A 27,080-nucleotide genomic window follows, 5' to 3' on the forward strand; every position below is an offset into this window, starting at 1 on the left:
AGTATTCAGTGTGCATGGATCTTTTTGTTATCAGTGCTATTGTGCTATCTAACAAATCCATTAGGACAGATGAAGAAGAAATATGACCTCTGACCTCAGGGCACCCGGCAGAGTGTGGGCAGAAGGGGGCGCACTGCACGGTGAGGTTGGGCAGGCACTGGCACAGCTGGCACTGCCCCCCCCTCCAGTGGTCCCCGATAGCGTGGGTTAGGCCTTGGAACTCACACTCATCACATGGGTCTGTCTGACAGCTGGGACACACACACACACACACGCACACACAATGAGTCATGTGATACCATCCAAGCAGGCACTCTAATCCCAACATGGTTTCAGGCAAAGATTTAGGAAAATATTAAACTTGTTCAGATCCCCTCTATGGGGAAGAAAAGCAGGAAAGCTTTCAATTGGTTGACAGGTCAAACAAGAGGAACTTCACCGATAACCAAATCCTATAAATAAAATTCTCCTGTCATTCCAACCACCTCTGCGCTTAAATGATGAAATAACTCAAAGAAACTGAAACCAATCATAAACCACACATCCTGAGATTACATGTCCTTTAGATAATAAACAAATCACCTTTCAGCTCAGCCCACACCATAGAGTTTCAGTTAATAGATTATCGTCACCCGGTTTAACCCCACAGGTCGTGGAGGTCCACAGAGATAGAGGTGGTAGGAGATAAAGAGTGTTCAGGGGGTGAGAGGGTGATGATAACGCTGATCGAGCGCGAGAGAGAGGCCAGGCTGTCCACGGAGCCTCACCGGCGAGCTTTGCGGTATATCCCCCGGCACTGCCGCCCGTTGCCGTGCTTGGTGGGGTTGTTCGGGCTCCTGAAGGACCACTGGACGCTCTGCACCCCACACGGGCCCAGGCACTCTCCCCACGGGGACCAGGACGACCACCCACAATGCACTGCAAGACACCATGCACGCACATTATACAGCAACTACACGTTACGAAAAGTACACATTTGCCATTTGTGTCATATAATACAGTACCTGTACCCACAAAGAATATACAGTAGATACATTTCACATGAATGCTTTAAAGACATTACAGGACTACATATCACTATGTTTTACAGTGTTATACACTCCAGTGCCCCAGCTAAAACATGCAGTTCTGAAAAAAAAATTGAGACACCTCATCTCATTTTCAGTTTCACAGTTTATGGGTATGTGTCTGAGCAAAATCTATTATTTGATATCCTCTCATGAACTCTTAACCACATTTGATTTTAATTCCAAACAAAAATCATTCAGAACATTTATTTGCAGAAATGACAACTGTTGACAAGCGTTATTCATAGTAATGCAAACGAAACAAGTTTATACCCACAGATGAATAATAAAGATAACAATGTCTTCACTTAGGAAGGTTCAACAATCAACATTTTCTGGAGTAACCCCAATTTTCTTCAAAAATATGAGGTGGTCTGTTTTTTTCTTTTTCCAGAACTGTATGAGCATTGTTCAGTGATGATACTAATGCATGCCTGTACACACCAAAGCGATAAACCACAGCAGACACAACTAGTGTAAGTCTCCATCTGGTGTTATATACACTGACAAAGGCAGCTAGGGTTCATGCATTAGCACATGCATTACATTAATGGGGTAAACAGAGAGCGTACCACGTTGGGCGCGCTCACCTGCACACTCGGGGTTGGGCCGGCAGCGCTGGGGTCGGCCCCTCACGCAGGTGCAGATCTCACACCCCGCCTTCACCTGCTGCCCGGGCCAGTAGCGAACGCCGGACACCTCGCAGACGCACTCCTCCGCCCGAACGCACCGCTGGGCGTGGTCCATCACCCACCCCTCGGGACACCAGCAGCCTGAGGGTCACATGACACCAAGAGGAAGCGGAAATGGAGTAAAGGCAAGAGAGAATAAGCGAGAAGGACGGGTTACAGGGGAGGGTGGCAACAGGCCTCCAAAAACACAAATGAGAAAAAAAATGCTGAGTTTGCATTCCGTAACCATGTCGATGTTGACATTTATGTTTCAAACAGATTATTTTAATGGGACAATGAATATCCCATGTACAAGGATGACAATGGTGCCATCAGAACCAGTACTCATCCTTCACCTGAGAAGCAGGTTGTGTTGACGTCACATGTGGCATTGCTGGCCAGGTGGGCACAGGTCAGGGGGCAGGAGGCACAGCTTCTCATGATCAGGTCTCCTGGACACGAGGCATTGGCACAGCTGTCCTGGGGACAAGGCTCTGGGGGTCAAATGGACAGAGAGACAACAATGTGTCATATGGGCATGTAAATGAGCTTAAATATTTTTCCAACCATTGCACTTGTTTAGACAACATTTGAAAATATATTTTTCTGCAGAAACCGGCAAAAGAAGCAAGAAGACCGGGATAACTTCAAAGGCTATTCTAAAAGCTGAATGAAAGCTCTGACTAGTATTATGGGGAAAGACATTCTGTAAATTCAATAGAACATGGGAGTTACATGTATTTCCTTCAACCATTTAACCCTTTTCTCTCTGTTTAGCCAATCTATATTTTCTCTGGAGAAACTGGCAAACGTGGCAAGACATGGATGGCCCTGAAGGCTATGTGAAAAGCTGAATGCCTGCTATGATCTGGGGACGGACACTGAGCGGAGATTGCATAAAGAGTGGCGTACTGATCTCAGTGGAGACGGCAGGCTCCTCAGACAGATCCGTACAGGCCCTGCCCCCGTTCTGAGGAGGGACACACTCCCTCTGCCGGACCTCCACGCCTCCGCAGCCTTTGGAGCAGTTGGACCATGTTACCCATGGCAACCACTGGCCGTCAACTGTCAAGTAAACAACAGCAATCAGCTGGAAAATTAGTTTCCAGTATTCTGCACTTTCAAGCAAATAAAACCATATGCAATAAAGCACTAAGTGTTTCTTATTATAGCTCCTGCTCATAACATTGTCAACACCATGACCCCCACCTGGGCAAGAAACAGAGAAACACTGCTGCGTTTGCACGTCTTCCCCCCTGCAGTGGCGGAGGGCATCCCCCGGGGGGCAGCGTCTCTGCCTGCTCTTAGAGCCCGTCCCACAGGTGTGGCTACAGGGGCCCCAGGAGCCCCAGGGTCCCCAGGTTCTGCAGCCCTGCTCGTCAGAGGGTCCCCCGTTGTCAGGGCATTCTGGGATACCGTTACACACCTGCCAGGAAATGAGGACATTGCAAAAAAAACACGCCTCCTTTTACAACAGCCTTTTATAACCCAGGCAGCAATCCGGGCAGATGGTTTGTTATTTCTGCTGCCACAGGTCAACCGATGTTAGGTTAAGCACATATGGTAGATTACAGCTCATTACCTCTTTGAAGGAGAGACAGGTGCCATCCAGGCAGGTGTGCTCTGGGCAGGTACGGCTAGTGTTTCCGGAGCCTGGTGGAGCAGGGGTTGCCGTAGGCCTGGCTGGGGAAGGAAAGATGAACAGCCTTATTCACTCACGGTCAACTGAGGTGCTCAAACAGAAATTTGTATCTGAACCTCTTTGGATATAAATGTTTCCTTTCTTCCTCTTCCTGGGTCTGTCAAGTACAAAGTACCCTTCCAATGAGTGCAGTGCCAGTGATTCGTTACCGATGCATCTACTGTCAGCGGTGAAGTGATGGAACACGGCCTGTGAGTGATGATGCTTGATGATGCGGGACGATGAAGGCTGTGTAGGCCACGCCCACAGCTGGTCAGCCATGTTTATTTGAGATGGTGACCACTGCTGCAGTACTCACCACACAACAGCTCGTCCTCGCCCTGTGGACAGTCTGCCACACCGTTACACACTCGAGACATGTTCACGCACGTGCGGTTATCACACGGAAAACTCCCGGGACACGGAGGGATCTGAGAGGAGCCTGAGAAACGCAGAGAGAGACAGACAGACGGACAGATAGACAAATGGTTTTGGCATTAAATTACTGCATTAAACTAGTATACACCTATATGTGTGTACTTCCCTTTTAGATGCATGTAAATGAGTGAGCGTGTATGAGCATGCTAACATTTATCCTCACGTTGTCTGCGTGTGCATACATGTGGATGAATGTGTGTGTGAGTGTTTGTGTGGATGTGTGTGCATGTGTGTACGAGTGTATATGCATGTGTGTGTGCGTGCGAGTGTGTGTGTGTGTGTACATGCGAGTGTGTCTGTGTGTGTATATGCATGAGTGTGTGCGTGCGAGTGTGTGTGTGTGCATGTGTGTGCGTGCGTGTGTGTGTGTGTACATGTGAGTGTGTCTGTGTGTGTGCGTGCGTGCGTGCATGTGTGTATGTGCGTGAATGTATGCAAGCGTGTGTGGGTGTGTGTGGATGTTTGTGTGTGTGCGTGCAAACAGCCCTTCCTCACCGCAGTTGTCCACGCTCTCGTCAGACGCGTCCCTGCAGTGTGGGGCTCCGTCACACAGCTGCTGGTGCTCCACACACTGGTCCCCGCTCAGGCAGAGGAACTGCCCCGGCCCGCAGTCCCGCTCGCACCGCTGCTCGTCACTGCCGTCCCTGCAGTCCGTCTCGCCATCACAGCGCCACGCCCGCGGCACACACTGCCCGCTGGCACAGCGAAACTCATACCGCCCACAGCCTGTGCCAGGGACACAGAGACACCGTCAGCTGCACGACAGACATGTTCAAACAGTAGCATCTGTACAGTAACTAACTGGCTGACTAGCTAACTACCTAACTAACTAACTAACTATATAACTAACCAGCTGACTTCCCCCTCACTATGTTTTTTATTTATTGGATATTTTATTTAGTTCATTCTTAATTACGATAACAAGTAAACTTATTTTTAGATGTACTGTTATTAGAAACGACTCAGACTTCAAAATTAGACCAAAGAAGCGACATGCTTTCTCAAAATCTTACCAGAAGTAGAAACAGGTGGCGTAACTGGTGTCGGCCCGGTTACAGTAGCCACGGTGACGGTGTGGCAGTTAGCCTGGTGCTCATCCTCTCCACCCTGGCAGTCTGTTACCCCATCACAGAGCTTTGCCCTCGTCACACAAGTACCGTCAGTACAGGGAAACTGACCAGGGGCACAGGTCACTGTCTCACACAAGCACACACCCAAGCACACACACACACAAACACACACAGAAAAATGTGTGGGTAAGTACATGACACTGCTTTATGCACAAATGCTAATGTTGGGGGACAAAGTAATAAAATTCACATAAAATAATAAAGACTAAAAATGATAATAAAAATTCATAAGCCATACAGACATTATCGTATAAACATCAGGCACAATCTTGTATAACTTTAAATATAGGAGCTCTCAAGTTCAGGATAGTCTTTAGCCCATGCTCAAAAAACCAAAAGAGAAGTACATCATACCAAGTATTTTAGTCTTATATTTAGGCTTAAAATATCATTTCTATTACATTTTTGCTAAATAATACATAGATTGTGAATGAGGTGAGACATTTCAAGAGTTGCCAGTGGGGTTAAGACAATTTAACTTGTCAAGCAAACAGTAATTCAAAACAAGCAAAAATGTTCGACTTCAGAGAAAAATAATAATAGTTTAAGTCTCATTACATGATTAAAACACTTGATAATACAGACTTTTTTGCAGTGCAAGCCACACAGGAAGTATGCCCCGTGCTCAAATCTCCACGTGAGGGGGTTAGGTACCTGTGGGGGGGCAGACTGCCTCGTCCGTGCCGGTGGGGCAGTCCCTGTGCCCGTCGCACACCCTCTCCGCGGGGACGCACTGGCCCCCGGGACACTGCAGCTCGCCCGGGCGGCAGGCGCACCCTCGCTCGTCGCTCATGTCCCCGCAGTCGTCGTGCCCGTCGCAGCGGTGGAGGTACGGCACGCAGCGCCCGCCCGAGCAGCGGAACTCGCCCTGGCCGCACGCCGAGCCGCAGTCTGGAACAACGGGGTCATCAGAGACTCTACTGCCTATGACAGGAGGGCGCTACACATTGGAGCCGGCTGAGGCGAGCCTCCCCGTTAACTATAAAGCGCCCTGCGATCACACGATGGAGCGAAATAAATACAACCCATTCCTTATGTCAGAACGATGTCACAGCTGAAACTACTGTACACACAGAAACTGAAGAAGGTACATACAATTGATGGGGAGGCAGATAGAGATAGACAGCCACCATAAAGCCCAGGGAATATACTGCTCAGTAAGCAATGTTAGCTGTAACATAACGGGGCGTACTATATAGGGATAGTGCAAGCAGGGGGCAAGCAAGCTTACTCTCACACAGACACAAAAACACATACACACATGCGCGCACACACACACACACACACACCCACACACCCTGCTCGTCGGAGTCATCGGCGAAGCCGCAGTCCGGGCGGCCGTCGCACGCACGGCTGGCGGGCAGGCAGCGGCCGCTGGCGCACTGGAACTCGCCCGGGGGGCACAGGGGAAGCGGGGTGGCGGGGGCGCAGAACTCCTCGTCCGATTGGTCGGCGCAGTCGGCGTGGCCGTCGCAGCGCAGGGCCTGGTCCAGGCAGGGGCCGCTGGCGCAGTGGAACAGGCCCGGGGCGCAGGTGGCGGCGCACAGCTCGTCCGAGCCGTCCCCGCAGTCGTCCTCGTTGTCGCAGACCCACAGGGAGGGGACACAGCGGCCTGTCGCGCACTGGAACTCCAACTCCAGGCAGGGAGAGGGCGGGGCGCACGGGGTGCCTTCACACAGCCAGCTACCAGCTGCACAGGAGCTGAGGGGACACACATGGGTATGTTTGCATGGACACACAAACAGGCATGCACACACACACACATACAGACACACGCATACACAGTCACACACATACATGCACACACATACATACACACATAGATACGAACACCAATAGATAAATCCAGGGCTTCTATTTTCAAGCAAAGGTGGAAAATTCAGGTTCAGAAAGTTAAAATCCTGCCAAGTATTTTGTAAAAATCACCTGAATTTACTAATTAGCACAATTCTCCAAACAGGAGGTGGAACTAATTAATGAAATTAGCACACTGTGTTCATGCCAGGACTTTTATTTTCTGAGCCCTGGATTTCCACCTTTGTTTTCAAACGAATGTTTCAAGTAGAATCTCATTGAAAGAATTATACACTCTCTGTGGAAATTTGTGTGCCTTTGCCAAGAAATGTGCAATGTCTAAGTGTTTGCTTTGGCTACGATGCATATATTTCGTAACAGCTTTCCCTGAAATGGCCACAGGCAGGAGACTCACCAGTTCTGACAGTCTTGGGTCACAGCGGATCCAGGGGGAAACACAGAGCCCTCCCACTCACAGGGACAGAGTGAGGGCGCAATGCAGCTATTGCCTGCAGGGGGAGACAGAGAGGCAGAGATAAGCTTAGCAAGGAACAATACATGAGTGAATCATTATCATTTATGGGGACCTGTTATTTGTGGACTTTAACATGAGTACCCAGAGAACTTTTTTTTTTTTTTTTTTAATATTCATTCATCAGCAGTGTTTTTAACAATTCAATTCAATGAGTCAAAAGAGCACCCTTATCTCTGACAATCACCAGCTCAATAAAGTTGCCACAGCTATTAAACAAGTGTAACATATCAGCTAACATTTTGGCTGAATGGGCTTTTTGACAAATGGGACAAAGGCAGTAGAACACACTAGCAACCTAGGGCGTGAGACCCTTTTTTTTTTTTAGATGGCTGTAGTTTTCTCTTGTAGAGTTGTAGGCAGCGTCTGAATCAACATAGTTGCCTACCATTGAGTATACAAGCCTACTATTTAGTATATATACTCAATAGGAAGCAAGTATGTTGATTTCGAACACGACCATAGTTTACAGAGAGCTGTTTTAGTGCGAGTGGCGGTAGGGGCCTCTCACCATTCCAGACAGTTCCAGGGGGGCAGAAGCAGCCCTCCACACAGGAGAGGGCGCTGCAGTCAGAGTCAGAGCTCTGTGTGCTGCTGGAGCAGGTGGGGGTGCAGGCCGATCCACAGGCCTCGTACACCAGACCATTCTCACACTGAAGGGCTGTGAGAGAGTGAGAGAGAGAGAGAGAGAGAGAGAGAGAGAGAGAGAGAGAGAGAGAGAGAGAGGCCCAAAGACACACAAATATAATAAAAAGTTGTAAATCACTGACCCCAGCCTTCACACCAAGAGAAGGTAGTAGTAGTAGTTTATAATTAGGGACTACTTTGAAAAGTGACACACTACTTTAACGAAATCAGGAGTTCTTTTGTGCGAGAAGGAAAAACAGGAAAAAAGAAGAAAATAAATCAAAGCAGGAGCTTTCATCCATTCTTGTTAAATAAGCACAAAATATCATTGGAGTACACAGTACTGTGTGCGGAGTGCTGTGTGTGGAGCAGCTCAACATACGACAGAGTGCCTGGGACCTCCAACGGATGTAGATTCCTCTGCGATTGCACTCCTCAGCGTAGGCAGCAATGGCTGTGCACAGACACTCACAGTCCCCACCAGAGTCACAGCTGAAACACAGGGATGAGTTTACAGTCACAGTCATCACCAGAGTCACAGCTGATACACAGAAGTGGGTTTACAGTCACAGTCCCCAGCAGCATCACAGCTGAAACACAGGGATGGGATTACAGTCACAGTCATCACCAGAGTCACAGCTGAAACACAGGGATGAGTTTACAGTCACAGTCATCACCAGAGTCACAGCTGATACACAGGGATGAGTTTACAGTCACAGTCATCACCAGAGTCACAGAAGTGGGTTTACAGTCACAGTCCCCAACAGCATCACAGCTGAAACACAGGGATGGGTTTAACAGACCAATTCTTGGCACAGACCAATTCTGCTCCCATCGCAGTATATCGCAATAAAATACTGGACAGTATGCCTTGCGATCTCAGGACTTTTTTATGTTTTCTGTCCCAAGTGCCCGTGCAGAGACTGGAAAAAGGGCACTTATGTATTCTGCACCTTCGGACTGGAAAAAGTTGCAAAATGACTTAAAGTTTAATGTTTTGATTTCCTTGAATGCTTTTAAATCCACGATGAAAGAACTGGAGGCGGAATCGATAGGATGTCGGTGTTTACACCTAATTTTTGATGTGTTGCTTTTATTGCACATTGTTGTTGATTGTTTTATATTGTAGTGCTAATTGTTTGTTGTACTGTTTTGTCTTATTTGCAACATTCTTGTGCTACTGCCTGTCTTGACCAGGGCTCCCTTGAAAAAGAGATTTTTAATCTCAATGGGACCTTCCCTGGTTAAATAAAGGTTTAATAAAATAAATAATATTTAAAAAAACAGCACAGTCACAGTCCTCATCAGAGACATCGCAAATACAACATTGAGTTAACCAGTGCATGACCAGGGTCCAACAAAGGTATCAATCATGAGGACTGTTGCCCCAAACATTTACTATTAAACTCCTGCAATGCTGCAACAATCTGGCTTAGCTCTTTTGTGGATTATTTTTGAAATTATTGTCTTTGTGATGAGCATGTACGTATTTGTGTGTCTCAGTGTGTATACAGTAAAATGCTGCCGTACTCTGGGCTATGTGAAATGTATTTCATCCAGTTAGGCTCATCACATATGCATCTGACATACCACAATACGTAATACTGAACCAATATCTGAACTATCCATCCATCCATCCATTATCTACACCCGCTTATCCTGGGAAGTGTCGCGCGGATTGTTGGAGCCTATCCCAGCATGCAAAATCTGAACTAGGTAATACCAAATAAATGTACAGTTCTAATGTATCCACTTTTGAATAATGCAGAAAGAGGTCTTTGTACTTTAATATAAGGGAAATGTTAGACAATCCATTACAAAATGCACAACACAATGCTCTGAATGCGGTTTATGAGAAATAATACATTCTATGCCCAAAGTGCTGACTGGTCGGGGAAAACAGCAGGCATATCAAGCATATTTTACCCAAGAGAGCTCCACAGGGGCACACCAATAAATAAACCTGAACAAGACACTTACCCACAGGCATCAAAGACACACCAGTCGTAGAACTGTTGGAAGGGCACTTCCTGGTGACAAGTTGAGAACAGCTCCTGGGTGATCACGGAGCAGCGCTTCCTGGCCCATGTCACACGGTGAGGGTTTATCTGAGGTCCACACAGGTCAGAGGTCAAACATGGCCATCTTTCTCCCCAACCTCCATATGTCAAACCTAGCTCCTCTCCCTTTGTCACCACTCTCCGGAACCATTTAAGGATATTTGTTGAGTTTCGAAACCCAGGTTAAGCACACCGTTCTCATGACAATGTAGCAACGTTTCACCAACCTCAGATTGCGGGTATAACTTCACAGTAATGTAATTGGCTGTTGGTCATATGTTAGCGGAGTGTCAGGAATTACATTACATTACATTACAGGTATTTAGCAGACGCTCTTATCCAGAGCGACTTACACAACTTTTTTTTTACAATCCAATCCAAGATCGAAAGCTGGTAGTGGCTCATAATGTCCTCTCTCAGAGTTAGTGCAGCCCAGGTGTGTGGTGAGGGTGTGGAGGGTACTCACAGCGCATGGGTCTCGTAGGTCCTGATCTTTGACATCAGGGCAAGATGGGTTGACCTTCCAGGAGTTGCCAAAGAGCTCGGCGGTGGACTCCACGATACTCTGGCGCGTGACAAAGTCGTTCTCCGAGTCGCCGTCGAAATTCCCACACAGACCCCCCACTCTCCCACGGAACTTTGGAGAGAGGCGCACGTACACCCGCATACCTGTATGTAAGTGGGTGGGAGAGGCGATTCATTTCAGTCAAGTGTGAGGGGAGATCGTTTTTATTATACACGAATGAAAAACTTTCACCTAAATGAATGACTGTCAATGAAATCATATTAATGGAATGATTACTGTACTGTAGTACTCAACGATACATGGAGTGATCACTCACTGACAGCTTAAGAGCTTAAGGGGCACATTAGATTTTGAATGTAGCCACCAGAGTGTGTTTTTCTCTAGCGGGAATGTTCCTGAGCCATAAATGCTTAACAGCGCCCTCTAGTGGTCATACCTCCATCCCAGAGCAGTGTGAGCCCAAGCCGGGAGGAGAGGGACACGAAGAGGCCGACCCGCTCCAGGCTCAGGCCGCTGCCAGTGTAAGTCCTGGGCAGAGCGATGGGCATGCCGTTCACCGTCACCGATTTCCCTGGAACCCACAACGGCAGGCAGGTTAGTTCACCAGCAAGGCACTTCCAATCAAATCGCTTTCTCTGTCTCTGCTCATCCCTACTCCTGGAGAGCTACCGTCCTGGAGGTTTTCATTTCAACCCTAATTTAGCACACCTGATACTACTAATAAGCAGCTCAGTGAGATCTTTAGCTGTTGATTGAGGTGTGCTTTGTAAGGGCTGGAGTGAAAACCTACCTTACCGTAGACCTCCAGAAACATGATTGGACAGCTCAGCTCTAACTCTTTCACTCAGCCTGTTTCTCACGTCCAACAGCAATACCGTTCCAATGACATAGTATTCCCTCACCAGTTCATTCTCCCTCACCCTCTCTATCTCTCTCCTACTGCCATTCTCAAGCTCACCCTCTTACACTGTCTTTCTCTCTTTCTCTCAGAATTCAGTTTGATATTTAATTGAAGTGCTTTTCTGGCATTTAGGTTTGTTCAATGCAACTCTCAACACCTCTCACTCTCTCATCTCTCTGCCAATTATTTCTTCATGTATTATTTCAATTCTAATTTATAGTCCTGGCTTTAAGAAGGTGTCTCACCTCTCAGCAGGTGTATGGCGGTGTTGCCCATGGTGAGGGTGACGGACTTGGTGCAGGTGACGCCCGTGCTGCCGCAGGGCACGTTTTCGGCGCTGACGCTGAACAGCCCCTCCCTCTCCTGCACCAGCACGTACTCGCAGTCCCCCAGGAAGGAGAAGCAGCGCCCGTCGAAGGTCACGTAGTGCGGGTCGCCCGTGGCGACGCAGGTCCCCGCGCAGAGGGAGTTCCCGCAGTGCCATCGCCGCTCCCGACACACACTGGGGAGGAGCACATACAAGTACATATATTAAAATACATGTAGTTGAGCCACAGCGCAGGCTGGTTTATGTGCCTCAACACAGGTGATCACACAGTTATCTAATCTCACCTAACTTCCGCTGTCTCAATTGGTTGCTGGTTTTGAGGTGAAAAGGACCAGGTTTAGGGAGCACTGCTTTAGAGAGTCATGTATAGTGGTGTATATAGTGAAAATGAGACTGCATGTATCTCATGCATAGTGGAGCAGGAAACTCAGACTGTGTATATGTCATGTATAGTGGTGTATGTAGTGAAAATGAGACCCAGTGTATCTTCAGGGAGGCTCACCAGGTGTTGCAGTCTTTAGTGATTGTGTCGTTGTTGTAGTACATTCTGCCGTTATGGTGACAGGGACACTCAGCTGGGGGGACACAGCGGTCACCCTGCAGTAGACCACAGGATCACGCACCTCAGTAGACACACAGCCACAGCACACGCATCAATAAGACACGCACACCCACACACACACATGCACACACGCAACCCGTGACACATTTCTCCGGGATCTGCACACGTCTCGTTATGAAGTCAGAGGTGCAGAGGGAACTGACCAGCAGCACTGTGCCCTCGGGGCACACACAGCCGTACACAGGCTGAGCGCAGGGTCCGGGGGAGTCCAGGCTGGAGCAGGTGCGCAGGCAGGAGCGCGGGGAGTACACCAGCATCCCGGGACACTGGCTCACCTCCGGACAGCGCTCCTCAGTGCAGTTCCATACGCCCCGCTCACACACACTGCACAGAGAGAGAACAAATAAGTAGACAGAGAGAGAGAGAGAGCGAAAGAGAGCGAGAGAGAGAGAGAGAGAGAGAGAGAGAGAGAGAGGGCCCAATGACACACAAATATAATGAGTGACCCCAGCCTTGACACCAAGAGAAGGGTCACGCTCCATCTTAAAGGGTTCTGTGGGAAAGTAATTGTAAACCACAAATGAATTATCTGTGGTGTGGCTGGTTTAGTCAGGTTGATAAGCTTGATCAGCTTGCGTGTGTGTCTGTTTGCATGTGTGTGTATGTGTGTAGGACAGAGTGTAGCACAGTGGGTAAGGAACTGGGCTTGTAACCGAAAGGTCGCCGGTTCGATTCCCGGGTAAGGACACTGCCGTTGTACCCTTGAGCAAGGTACTTAACCGAAATTGCTTCAGTATATATATCCAGCTGTATAAATGGGTACAATGTAAAAATGCTATGTAAAAGTTGTGTAAGTCGCTCTGGATAAGAGCGTCTGCTAAATGCCTGTAATGTAATGTAATGTAATGCGCGTGCGAGCACATATACTGTATATGTGCATATATATCTGAAAAACACACTAAACATGAAAGTAAGTTTTTTGTTTAGAAGCACAGACAGTGACTGATATCAACTGACTGTCATACATTCCATAACATTTTTATTTAACAGTGATAGGATACAACCATCCTTTTATTCTCAGGTTGACGATTCAACATGGAGATGATGACACCTGACAGAAACACGTAGTTGGCTAGAACAGCACGCGCTATGCATCATGGGGAATTACATGAAATGGCCCAATGGCCTGATATTACATGGTCCAATAATACTACATAGCCTGTTAACTGAGATAAAAGGTAGCTAGGCAGGTGTGCAGTACGTGGTAAAATATCAATGGAAAAATAGTTATCTTTATATAACAACGTAGTCGAGATTCTGAGCCAATAAATTTGTGATCTTGATGCAATCATTAGTGGGTCATGTTGTAACACCAAGGAACTCCTGCAGTCTTGCTCTCACAGAATAACCATTAAGGGTTTCCGAAGATTCTGCCTTATACAATTACGTCAGGATGATGACCTACTCAAATATAATATTATAAATAACTTAACACGCCTCCCTAAAACTGCCAAAAACTGACAAAGCAGGAAGAAATGAATCATGCTGAGCCACTGTATTAATTATGCAAGTCACAGCATGAAACGTAGATTGCTGCTTGCTTGATATCGCAACTGTAATCGATAAATCCAAACTCCATGTGACCAAACACTAATCTGATCTGAGTCAGGAACATTCTTAGGAATCTGTAAATTGAACACATAGTTCATTTACAGATTAGGTTTCATACCATTAATCAGTAAGTCCAAATCTGTGTGCAACTGGGGAACAGATTGGGTGCAAAATGTACAGAATTGTATTGAAACAGAAAGACATTTAAACCACAGCTAAGGCCAGAATCCCAGAAACTTTCAAGCCAGTTTTGAGGGAAATAATTGGTCAGATGTTGACCAGGGATTTCACACACTGCATACCCATAGAGATACCCACACAAACACTCAAATACTCATACAAACATATATACACAAATATGCGCACACACACACACACACACACAAACACATGCACACCCATGAATGCAGAAATCCAAAACAGCGATTTTTCCAAACTCCAGTCCCTTTTGTGCTGACATGCGGAAGAGAGATGCAATGAAATCAACCTATCCTGAGGAGACATGAAGCAGGCCCATAGGGTGATTTCATTAGACCCCTCAAGCCACAGCGGTTCACTAAGAGACACACCGTCAGTACGAAAACAGCATCCACGGCTTCAAAAACAGACAAATTACAATTAATGAATGAAATTCAAATCAACCCCGCGTAAAAATACTCATACGCAAATTAAGCATCTTAGGCTCCCTTCTGAAAATGAAGGTTGTTTTCAAAACAGGAGACGTCGGCTCCGAGTCTGACCTACTTGGGCCAGAGCGGGAAGGCTTTGTCCACATAACCATAAAGTCAAAGCCCTCGCACAGTCACCGCGGCTCCTTATCGCGGTTCAGCGCTCAGTTCGTCTAACTCAGATCAGAGTTGCCGCGGGGGTCATGAAGCCAATAAAGAGATTTGGAGCTTATCGCTGAAAGGTCATAAATACTGCGGCTGCCAGCGACTGCTCCACAGGCAGCTCCCACGCTTTTCTGGCCCACGAGCCCCGCTCAATGCCAAACACGCAAGGAGAAAACAGGAATAAACTATGTTCCAGGAAATTAAACGCATCTGACAACTTTCACCTGAATTTATAGAATCCGCTCAATGAAGTGTAGTGGGATCAATAGAGCAAGCCGCGTGATAAATCACTGGCAAGGTCTTCGCTGGGAGTGTTAGCGCTTAGCGCCATTGATCTGTTTACCTACCAGGTGTTGCAGTTGTTCTGGATGGTGTCGCCTGGCTGGTGCATGACGTCCCCAAGCAGGCAGGGGCACATTCCCACGGGCACGCACTGCCCCGCGTCGTCCCGCGCCAGCCCCGTGGGGCACCGGCAGCCCGGCACGCAGCCGCGGCCCTGCCGCTCGCAGCTCCAGTCCAGCTGCAGGTCGGCGCAGGAGCCGCCGCACGCGCGCCCACACTCCTGGTACACCTGTCCCCCCGAGCACTGCACCGCTGAGAGGGAAAGGCCAAGGTGTCAGAGACACTGACATGTATAACACTCGCAGAACTCTGGAGGATGCTGATAATGTAGACCGCTAACAGACAACTGAAAGCCACTGACATTTATAACACTCAGAACTTTGAGACACTGACAACACAATGCTAACAGAAAGACGAAAGCCACTGACTATTTATAACATAGACAGACAGAAAAAGCTACGGACATATAACACCGACAGAACTATGAGAGACTCTGACAACATAGAACCCTAACAGCACACAGAAAGTCACTGACACTTAGAACACTGACAGAACTAACAGACACTAGCGATGCAGAAGATTATCAGAATGGACGGCGAGAGGGCAAACAGATATCTGTATACATCACAGGGGGTGAATGGCGGAAAACACACCAGGCAAACACACACAGGCGGTGCGATTCCTCCAGACAGGAACAACAGGAACCGAATGAATCAATGAATGAACACATGGGAACATGATTCAGAGCTTGAGCGTCACACTGAAGAGGCCGTGGGAGGCGCAGAGACTTACGACAGAATGTGTGGTTCCTCCAGCCCACGGGCACCCCCTCCTCGGCGCAATGCCGCGCGTAGGCCGTGAGGACAGTGCACTGGCACTGCCTCTGAGGGGTACACCCGCACACCTCCGTCAGGCACAGCCGCCAGTAGGGCTCTCTCTCCACCACGTCGTGGCACGGCTGCGGGCGCAACAGAGAAACCCGCCGTGAGCGCCCCGCACACTTGCGTACAAACTCAGTATCCCACACACCACTGTAATTCTAAGAGTGAGCGACCATCTAGTGGCATCTTGCCATTAAGTTAAACATGGATTTCAGCCTACAAGAATAACACAGCTGGAAGTGAACTGTGGCTTTCCAAACAGCCTCTTTCCTCTTTAATAATGCATAATGTTTTGACGTTAGAATTTAGGGGACATGTACACAGACACGCACCTGAAACACAGAGCTGTGGATGACGCTGCATATGGTCTCGGCGTACTGCCTCCTCTGCGTGTAGGTGCCGCAGGGGTCCGGGGGGGCCCCCCGGGGGGGCAGACAGTCAGCGGTGGTGAACTTGCTGGCGAAGGAGGAGACGCTGCTCTCCACGTCCCCCTCGGGGGTGGTGAAGTCATCGTGCTGGCTCCAGGTCAGCGTGCCGCACAGGCCTCGAACCTGCCGCCGCAGCACACTTTAGAACAGCACTCTTTTCAGACGGTCCGCAGTGAGTGAATTTATGTGCAATGGCTAGCAGGAATGCTACACTATACTAGAAAATTACTCACAACTCACTGCCTCTATAACTAATATCCCTGAAAGGGTAGATGCAGGTGTCATACTTACTTGTGGCAGTACATTGGACCACAATGCATTTAGTCTATTTACAGAATATTCGAAACGCAAAGGCTTGAACTTAATCAACGTTTGTTCTTTACTTTGACTTAAAATAATTGCTTTATTTAATTGTTCAAATTATCATTTATACTTATTTTTTAATTTATATCTTCTCGCTATTTCCATTTTGGCCGAGTTTAACATTAGCTAGCTTGCTAAGTGAGTCGACAGAAGGAGAGTAATGTTAGCTAGTTAAGGCCTGTGGCACTGAAACCTGTCTTGCGATCGGTCCAGTAGGTACCAGCTGTACGGATACCGGTGCCATAGTGGTACCGGGTTTTGGTCCCCAGCACTAGTGAGTCAAAGCTAAGCGCAGTGCTGAATGAATCGTGGCCAGTGCTACTGCGCTGATGTGGAAGCAGCAGGACCGGTAAAGAAGCCGGGGTCTGGTTACCTTGTGGGCAAAGCCAGGCTGGAGGGTGACGAGGGCAAAGGATCCATCGAGGTGCCACATCAGCTGGGCGCCAAACGCCTGGATCACCAGGAAGGAGGAGGAGGCCTGCCGCACGACCAGGTCTCCCGTCACCACGGGCAACGGCTCCCTTTGGCCGTTCACTGTCACTCCACCTGGATTCCCGTGTATGAGAACAGATGCAGTCCACGCCCTGAAGCCATTCTCTGAGGTACTGTGTGTTGTCCAGAGGATCCCCCTACTCACCTGTGTCACTGACGGTCACTGTGGTTCGCAACGCGGTGACAGACATCTCCCTCAGGCATCCGTGCCGCCCCCCTGCTGCGCACGCACCACACTGTACGGTCACCAGCAGTTTACTGTCCACAAAGTCCTGCAGACACACACACATACAGACACACACGCACACAGAGTCACCTCAGAACTGCACCTTTTCTCTTTAAAGGACACAAAGGAAAGAGTAGTCTGTTCCAGGTTATGAAGGGACAAGGGTTTCAGGTCTTCAGCCTGTCTAATCTTATGCAACTTGATTGGCAAAATATCTCTGTTCACAAGGCCATGTCCAGTTGCTAATAAAACACAGCATACAGGAGCCTTGCTGGAGTTGTCTAAGCTGATGTGCTAAACCATAGATTAATTACGGAAACACCTGCAGTTAGGATCTTGTTCGGCTTCTGATTCTTTTCTGTAATCCTTCACAGAAACTTGGATGCCAAGACAGAACAGATTGGCTAAAGAGATGACCAACCATGAGCAACATACATGCAGATAAGTACACCATGTACAAATCTCTATATTATGTTTACATACACATTTGGGCCTCACCTCTACCACCCTGAAGCCGCAGTCTCCGCCCTGCAGGGTGTACCTCTTGCTATCAAAGGTGGTAACTTGCATTCCGCCCAGCAAGCTGCACTGAGCAGCACACCTCTCCTTTGAACACTCCCACTGTCCTGCTTTACACACACTGCGCCAGACAGACAGAAAGGCAGGAGTGAGAGAGAAATAAAAATACATTTATACACAGACTTCACGCAGAGAATGAGAAACATTGGCAAGAGTTACTACTGCTGAAAGAGCAAACACCTTCCTGATTGTCCAATAAGAAAGTTCTGTATCCTGAGTAGCAGCAAATGCGTCACATGACTACACAGACTATGGCTTGTATTAAATCGACATTAGTCCTTAACAGTGACTAAAACTAAATGAGTGTTTTTTTTTTTCTTTACTCAGTTTGGTGAGTTAGTTTTAGTGATAGCTGAACTTGCCAAAGCATTTCTAAAATGTGAAGAAAAAAAACATTCAAAAAAACTTTTCATTTTTGGTCAAACTTAAGGGCAACTGTCGATTGAACCCCAGCCTTAGGGGCAGTGATCCTGCGTGCCGCTCACAGACGCGGTGGCTGAATGCTGCGCTCACAGACGCGCTGGCTAAATGCTGCGCTCACAGACGCGCTGGCTAAATGCTGCGCTCACAGACGCGCTGGCTAAATGCTGCGCTCACAGACGCGCTGGCTAAATGCTGCGCTCACAGACGCGCTGGCTAAATGCTGCGCTCACAGACGCGCTGGCTAAATGTTGCGCTCACAGACGCGCTGGCTAAATGCTGCGCTCACAGATGCGCTGGCTGAATGCTGCGCTCACAGACGCGCTGGCTAAATGCTGCGCTCACAGACGCGCTGGCTGAATGCTGCGCTCACAGACGCGCTGGCTAAATGCTGCGCTCACAGACGCGCTGGCTAAATGCTGCGCTCACAGACGCGCTGGCTAAATGCTGCGCTCACAGACGCGCTGGCTAAATGCTGCGCTCACCAGGTGTTGCATCTCTGAGGGATGGTGTCCCCGGGCTGGTAGGTGCGCCGGCGGTGGAAGCAGGGACAGTCCTCACGGGCCAGACATGTCCCGCGGTGCAGGTACAGGCCGGGGGGGCACTCGCACCCCCCCACGCACTCCTCGCGGCACTGCCCGGGGGCAGGGGGCAGAGGGGATGAGCAGCTCGGGGGGCAAGACGACACGCAGTCGGAAAACACCTGTCCCCGCGGACATAACCGCTCTGAGAGAGAGAGAGAGAGACAGAGAGAGAGAGAGAGAGAGAGAGAGACAGAGAGAGAGAGATCATTTTTGTAATCCCAGAATTAATTTTGATTTTGGGGTTAGTTGTGTTTTTTTGAGGTGAATGAAGAATTTTCTCAGTCATTGGTCCCCGACCCTGGTCCTCTGCTGGGTTTTGTTTACACCTTGCAATCAGTGACCAATTCAGACCCAATAAACCAAGTCAGGAGAGTTAACTCTGCCATCAACTGCTTTAATTGATCAACTAAGTGGTGAATAACAAGAAAACTAATCAGCCCCTGTGGGTCTCCAGGACCAGGGTTGGGAACCACTGGTCCGAGAGGACAGATGATTCTTTGCTGCCAACATCGCTGAAAATCAATGATAAATGTTACATTACATTACAGGCATTTGGCAGACGCTCTTATCCAGAGCGACGTACAACAAAGTGAATAACCATAACCAGTTGGGGTCTGTGTTGGGGTCTGTGAGGGGGTGGAGAATAGAGGTGTCGCACCACAGAGCTTCGGGCTCCTCCAGTTGAGTATAATGTGCTGTTGAGCGCATTCGCGCGCGTAGCTGGCCAGCGTGTCACACGTGGCCCCCTCCCGTTCTCTAACGGCCATGCTGCAGTACAGGTACAGGCAGGTGTCGGTGTACGCTGCTGGATCCACCTTAGCGGGACAGACAGAGACAGACAGACAGACCATCAAATAACAAGCCCAGGCCAAACAGCACATACTATATGATGATATTACAAATCAAAAATCCAAGTGCTATTATAAATCAGTGCTTTTTAAGAAAACTTTTTAAAGGGCAGCAATGTAGTGTAACTGTCAGGAATGTGGGCTTGTACATCGCAGGCCGCAGTATAACTTGATTGTGTTAAAAAAGTCACTCTAGACAGGAACATCTGGTAAATGAAAGAAGACTCCAACTTGTTGTGTAAACCAGCTTGACAAAAGACTGAACCATTAAAGGAGGTTTTGAAGAACAGCATCTTGACTCACCATGACACTAGTTTTGTAGATGACTGGTTATGCAATGAAGGACAGTAATGGGCTAAGTGTTCATGTGTGAGCGAGATGCTCAGTATGGTAGTCAGTGTCATTTCGTAGTTACTTTCTCTCGGTCAGTGTCAGAGTCTTTGCTCTCACCCTGTGGTGACACTGTGAGAAGGGTCTGTCCAGCAGCTTGTGGCACACCAACTCCGCCTCCTTACGCAGCGTCGGATCGGCAACGACGTCACAGCTGTGTCCCAGCTCCGCCGCATCGCTGCACCCCTGGGGGACACATGGATGGCAGAGCCCATTGGACAACACCGCTGACACTCACACCGCAGAGATACGATAGGCTTCGAGCTGTAGGAGGAGAAGGGAAAGGGGCCGGACCTCACTGAGTCAACAACGGTCGTCGTACCTCTGTCTGCTGGTCAGGGACCCGCCACGAGTTCCCGAAACTGGCAGCATACTGGGAAACAGTTCCGCCTACTGTGGTGAAGTCATCTGTGCACATGCGGAAAGACGGGGTTTAGGAAAAACAGTAGGTTAGGGCGAACACACAGACCTGGGGCCTGTAGTCACAAGTGTTTTCAGTTCTCTATTCATAGGCAAAGAATACTACGAAAAATGTACCTGTGCTATTAAATAATGCAACGTTAACCCTTTAATGTAAAGCTCTTAGTCAACTATAGTTAGTTGATATTAGCCTGTTTAATGTTACTAGTTTACCTAATGGTAATAAGTTGATGAGATGAGGGGTAGAGTGTTCTGGAGTGAGATACATTAAGCTAAAGGCCACTGATTCTTCTCACCATCAGCATTGTTGTTGTAGACTCCACACAGGCCCCTTGTGGCAGTGAGGTGCTCTGCAGTGACGGTCAGGTAGACACTATTGCCCATGTCAAACTTCACCCTAACCCCTAACCCGCTCTCCACAAACACAAAGTCTCCAAGCCAGTGCACGCTGACACCTGTGTGGAGAGACATAGTATTTAATGAAGAGAAAAAAAAAATCATCTTCCTTTCTAGAATCACAGACTGCAGACTGGAAAATACATTATGGAACACTGGACAGAGTCTCCTGGCTGACATAAATTCTGATTGGTCGCACCATTCTGGAAGAGAGCCTGGCCTTGGGGAACCATTCGGCCATTGAGTGTCATGTTCCCCTGACGGATAGACACCAGGTCCATTGCTAACATCATTCTCAGGCCTGCAAAAGAAAACAGTGTAAGAAATTTGGATGATCTAATCTGCCTGGATGTTGACGTGAACTAGGACAGACACACACCCTTAGGTGACAATAACCATTTGGTTAATGTATTCAGCCTCAATATGCATGAATTTTCATTTGGTGGGTGTGGTTTGAAAGTTGATCAAAGGGGAGCAGACATGCATATAGAGGTAACAATGACTATTTGGCTGCATGCCACCAACATTTTGTTCTGGGAAAAGGGTATAAAGCTGATACTTGAACACCACTGTATTGTCATTATTGCCTTGCTTTTACCCAGTATGTCTCATACTGCAAAGAAGACAATTTTTGGTTTGTTAATAAATTGTTATTGGCTAAAAACTTTAAAACTGGTTTCACTTTCCAAAGGGCCAAATTCCTACATTCATTGACGAGCCAGCAAAGGATGATAAAAGGTGGATGATTGGAGAATAATTTCTTTTACATAAAGACAGTCCATAACATTTAATTTCGATATCAACAAAGAATCCAAGAGGTTTTCGACAGCCACACCAAGCCAGGATGTATTTCGGTATTTTTTGCACTGCAAAAGATAGGCCTACTGCTGCTGCAAAGAAAGAAGATGGACTGTACCTCCATCCCAAACTCTCTTTTGGTAAATAAACCTAGGAAACTTTCTGCATTATCTTACTGTTGATAATAATTTGACTTCATGGTTCTGTAACAATTCAGATTTGTCAGTGTGGCAAATTAGTATAGATTGGGGAGCAAAATCAAGATGCAGGCATGAGAATTCTCCTGTGAATTTAATATGTAAACGCTGCCCTGCTAAACATTAAAATTTAGCTTTACAGGGTGGTACAGGGCAGGAGGTGTGTTTGTAGAAGGAACTGGGGACATGTGGAGTGCCATTTGGCAGCATATAACAGTACTGAACTGCAGCAACAGCACTATTGGGTACAAGCTTGCTTGACTCAAACACTGTAAATGTCATATTAAATAAACGGTTATAAAAGTGTGCAAATGCATATGAATTACTATGGTCAAAAGTACACAGGCTGTGCATAGATCAGTCATAAAGGCCAGTACTGATGATAAGCTCAGACAAACTCAGTGTCATGTTGCTGCTTTGGGTATTCATTTACCAGAGTCCTCTGACTTGGAAAGTTATTCAGACAGTTCAGAGGAGGCCAATTCAGCTGCACTAGCTGCTGAGGACACTGCAGCTACAAATCAGGAATATGAGGCAGTACATGAACGCATTCCATTGTCTACCTCAGAGCTCTGGAACTTTTTCAAAAACAGTTGTAAGTGGGATGGTTTCTCTGGTCCCCAAAACTATTTGATTGAATTGTAACATCAGGCTACAGCATATAACCTAGATTATCAGTTGCTGAACAAAGAGAAAATTTTAGATACTTTATAGGTCTTCTTTGTTACACATAAACTTTCTTTCTTTCTTTAGAGGGTGTTTAGAAGAAAGCCTTTAAATACAAAATTAGCATTTTGTAAGATCTTTATTGGGTCAGCCAACCTGAATTAGCAGAATGCTTTTATACCCCAGAACATGCATGTAACTGCCATCAGCACACAACAGCATTTCACTGACAAAGGCAATCAGCAGATACTTTATGACTGCATGTAGCCAGAGCTGTCTCTCCCACTAGGCAGATAATACACTGTGACTACGGTCCCGCCTTCTCGCCCAGGGCCCCACCTTCTCAGCTTCCTTTGAAAGCAGAAGAATCAGAAGGTTCCAATGTTTTTGGAAGGGCCCCTAAATTCCCCCGAAAGTCCCAGGATGGCTGTGGACTGGAGTTGCTACAACGTTTAGTGAAGAAGGGGAGCTAATACCTTGGTGCAGTGTGCCTCTTTGTCACAGACGGTGCTGAGATACACGGCCCAGGTCCCATCTGTGGACGACGCCATGATGTAGGTGCAGCTGCCCTGAAAGTGGAAGTGCTTTCGGTCGAAGGTGCGGTAGTGCGCCCCGCCCCATGCCAAGCATGTGGCGGAGCCCTGTGGGCTTCGGAGCGCCCCCAAAGGCCCCCCGCGACGTACAGGTGTGGACGGGGAGTCTGCAGAGGCACAGAATTTCGGTCAATGTCAGAAGCAAGGAACATCCGACTACACTTAATGTCAAATAGTTTTAATATTCCAGCTTAAAGGTATGAAAACTCCCTTGTAGTCAATTGTAAGAAATCTGTCTCTGATGCCAATATGTCTGCTGGCCACACATTCCCTTGATCTTATCATTATCACAATACAGTTGGTACAATGGTAGAATAGCGACCGGGAGTGAGAGATTGGGAACCATTCAAGTCAACAGACGTGCTAATTCAATCGCAACAGGACAGCCAATACACTACGGCCTAATTGATAGGTGTTACAAGAACTGACTACATCCATCTTGGTATGTGTATTCAACACTCCTGATCAAAGCTTCGAAAACAAATAAGAAGCAGCCTCTGGAAAGGTTCTTGGTTCAGTCTGACTCTGCTGAATCCAAGGTGTCATTTGTGCGCTTTGTCACTGCCGGTATTCCACACAGCTCCTGGTCCAGGCCATGATACTGTCACGTCTGGACTACTGCAACTCCCTCCTGGCTGGCCTCCCAGCATCAGCCACCAGACCCCTTCAGCTCATCCAGAATGCAGCAGCACGTCTGGTTTACAACCTCCCTCGTGACTCCCACGTCACTCCCCTCCTCATCTCCCTCCACTGGCTACCAGTGCAAGCTCGATACCTTAAGTCACTGGTGCTTTGCTATTCCAAGCATCAAGGTATGACTCCTTGTATCTTGCAGAAATGTGCCTACATGCCCAGATGCTCGATCGGCACACATGTCCTTGATTCTTATCATATCACAATACAGGTTGACATTGCAGTTGCGACCCGGAGTGGTGGAACATTCATAGTCAACAGCAGTGCTGACATTCAATCGGAACAGACAGCCAATACATTTGGCCTAATTGATGGTTTACAACCCGCCGACTACTTCCTGTCTTAGTATGTAATATAAACTTTATCTGCATAAGTTCAATACAATGGACATGCTCTGAGGTTTTGGTTCAGTTGACTCTGCTGAATCAAGGGTCATCTATGCGCTTTGTATGTTGGTATGGAAATAAACTTCGTACTTTTTCATCACGTTCGAGAGACGTCCTTTTTTCCTTACAACTGGCGAGCCACCCAGCGAGGAATTCCAAAAAAAAACCGGGGACACTAAGGTAAGAAATGCGGTTTCTTCTTTTATGCTGCTGGTTTGTATTTTAGGGAACCCCCTCATTTAAAAAAAACCTAGAAAGGAGTTTTAAGGACTGGGACAGTTTGTTTGTTTTCACCATCATACTGGCAGTAAGAGTTTTAATTCCGAAGCACCGGAATTAAGAGTAACTGGACCGTGCACGACGGAGTGTGGCACTGTTGTAACTTGTAGATACAAGTAGGCCTAAAGTAACTGGTATTTAGAATCAATTGTGCCCGAAGCACCGAGATCTTCATGCTAAAATAGTATTCCTAAAGTAACTGGAATCCTCGACCTGTGTCCGAAGTACAGGAACAGTGTAGCTGTTGTTTATCTTAAAGCAACTAAATAACGCAACGATTAGAACATAGACCTAAAGTAACTGGTCTGTAGAATTTATTGGTTCCGAAGTACTGGGACATAGATTCTAAAATTGGGTGTACTCTGAGTAGTAAAAACTATTCTAATATCACTTACTAATTCACGTGACTAGATTGCGAATTTTTTTGAGTCGGTAACGCTGGTTTAGCAATATTGTTCGTGTATTGTGTGATAGCTAACCATAAATTAGAGGATGGAAGACCTTGTGGTTAGGTACATTGCTAAACATGGCAAAAGCAGTGTGCTTGAAGGGATAGAAAACCAAGATGCGCCATACGAGTGGGCATCGTCTCAGTTTGAAAACTATTCGAAATTACCTAAAAATAAGAAAGGGAAGATTGCTACAGCATTGCAAGCGATTCTGGCATCTTACAAAATGACTAAAAAGAGATTAGACCAACATTTTTGGGGGGAAACCTGCATGGGATAATTGGGATAGCTATTCGGATTACACAGTTAAGTTTCCTATGGCCCCTGTACATTCAACCACTACTATCCAGCCTGGGGAGGGGGGGCAGAGGGAACGCACAAGTACAACTACTACACTTAGGCCTCTCTCACCTGGTGACATTGAATCCCTAATCAAGAACATTGGTTACTTTGAGCCTTCTAAGAGAGACCCGCTCAAATTCATTGCATCACTAGAACGTGCGGTAGATCTACACAGACTTACTGATGCTGATGCTTGTGTCACACTAATTGCATGCCTTCCACACGCCTTAGCTAGAGCGCTTTCTACTGATATACAGAACAAAAATGCAGACAAAGCTAGCAGGAAGAAGGCACTACTAGAGGTCCTGGGAACTCGAGAGATAGATTGGGAAAGAATTAGGGAAGTAGAAATTCAACAGGGAGAACACCCAGCAGCATATGCTTCTAGATTATGGGAAGCTTTCTCTGACTATAGTGGTATGCCACATTTAACCCAACAAGACCCTATTTTCAAGTCTACATTGATTGCACAGAGTGACACATACACCTGAGATGCCTTAACACTTCACATAGACTCCCATACCCCATACACAGAAATAGTTACAAAAATGACTCAACTTTACAAAAACAACAGGTTGGCGAATAAGAAGAGATATCCAGTAGCTGCAGTTGGAGGAAGGCCTCATAATAATAGTTCACATAAGTCTGTGTCATGGAGAAATGAAGGATATGCCAGATGACATTAAGCAGCAAAGAGGAGAGAGGCCATTACCCTATAATTTGGATGGAAAGTTTGTTTGTTATGCATGTGGAAAGGAAGGACACATAGCTAAGGAATGCAAATCTTTTCACAGTAAGGGTCCTGACCACTCAAGTTTGAGCCAATCACTCAGTAGTATACAGTCAGCAATAACAAAACTGAGTGTAGAGAATGTTGATTTGCAGGCAGCTATTTCTAAGATGAAAAGCAATACCACTTCACACTCAGCATAGGGGTGTCAGGCCTCCGTGCTGCACGTGGCACCTTTGTCACGTGATAGATGGGGTAGACCAATTACACAGATCGCTGTTGGAGGCCGATGCGATAATTGGTTAGTGGATAGTGGTGCTTCTTTGTCCATAATTCATTCTAATGCAACCCCTAGTCACAGTAATAGGACTATCACAATAGAAGGCTTTGATGGTACTATGTCTCTGGCTTCCCAATCAGATAACCTTACCTTTGAAATTGGCAAAGACAGGTTTAAAGACAAAGCTTGGCTTAGTGCAACAGGAGATGGTCGCAACATTTTAGGTTCAGACATCATGAAAAGGCGCGGTTACATTATAGATTATGGAAACAACTGCATTTGGTGCAATACTGAGTCTAAAGATGAGTTTGTGGAGATTTCCGATGTTCATGCAGTGCATGCCATTAAGAAGTCGGAGGAATATGACTTACATACATTGTTGAGAGTCAACGATGCAGGTTTGGAGGAAGTGTTAGCAAAACATAGAGGTGTTTTTGCTAAAAGTAAACATGATTGTGGGCGAATAGATCGTGAAGTCATGGAGGTGAATATACAAGGCCGTGATCCTCCGTCACTCCGCCAATATAAGTATGTGGC

General features: G+C 47.2%; 1 protein-coding gene across 1 annotated transcript in view; it reads right to left on the reverse strand.

The window, feature by feature from the left end:
- sspo (SCO-spondin) overlaps positions 1 to 27,080 on the reverse strand; it is a 96,000-nt gene that overhangs the window by 42,979 nt on the left and 25,941 nt on the right. Inside the window, exons 16-39 of the mRNA XM_064331277.1 lie at positions 16,317 to 16,535; positions 15,896 to 16,061; positions 15,109 to 15,355; positions 12,521 to 12,701; positions 12,258 to 12,352; positions 11,673 to 11,929; positions 10,963 to 11,097; positions 10,467 to 10,669; positions 9,921 to 10,048; positions 8,323 to 8,432; positions 7,825 to 7,974; positions 7,197 to 7,290; positions 6,285 to 6,688; positions 5,642 to 5,878; positions 4,871 to 5,050; positions 4,353 to 4,583; positions 3,739 to 3,861; positions 3,321 to 3,421; positions 2,948 to 3,164; positions 2,651 to 2,803; positions 2,095 to 2,232; positions 1,658 to 1,840; positions 768 to 918; positions 95 to 251 (exon numbers count right to left, since the gene is read on the reverse strand). Of these exons, the coding sequence (XP_064187347.1) occupies positions 95 to 251; positions 768 to 918; positions 1,658 to 1,840; positions 2,095 to 2,232; positions 2,651 to 2,803; positions 2,948 to 3,164; positions 3,321 to 3,421; positions 3,739 to 3,861; positions 4,353 to 4,583; positions 4,871 to 5,050; positions 5,642 to 5,878; positions 6,285 to 6,688; positions 7,197 to 7,290; positions 7,825 to 7,974; positions 8,323 to 8,432; positions 9,921 to 10,048; positions 10,467 to 10,669; positions 10,963 to 11,097; positions 11,673 to 11,929; positions 12,258 to 12,352; positions 12,521 to 12,701; positions 15,109 to 15,355; positions 15,896 to 16,061; positions 16,317 to 16,535 (4,260 nt within the window). The remainder of the gene's footprint in view (positions 1 to 94; positions 252 to 767; positions 919 to 1,657; positions 1,841 to 2,094; positions 2,233 to 2,650; positions 2,804 to 2,947; positions 3,165 to 3,320; positions 3,422 to 3,738; positions 3,862 to 4,352; positions 4,584 to 4,870; positions 5,051 to 5,641; positions 5,879 to 6,284; positions 6,689 to 7,196; positions 7,291 to 7,824; positions 7,975 to 8,322; positions 8,433 to 9,920; positions 10,049 to 10,466; positions 10,670 to 10,962; positions 11,098 to 11,672; positions 11,930 to 12,257; positions 12,353 to 12,520; positions 12,702 to 15,108; positions 15,356 to 15,895; positions 16,062 to 16,316; positions 16,536 to 27,080) is intronic.

Source organism: Anguilla rostrata, chromosome 4 (genome assembly GCF_018555375.3).
Source record: "Anguilla rostrata isolate EN2019 chromosome 4, ASM1855537v3, whole genome shotgun sequence".
NCBI lineage: Eukaryota > Metazoa > Chordata > Actinopteri > Anguilliformes > Anguillidae > Anguilla > Anguilla rostrata.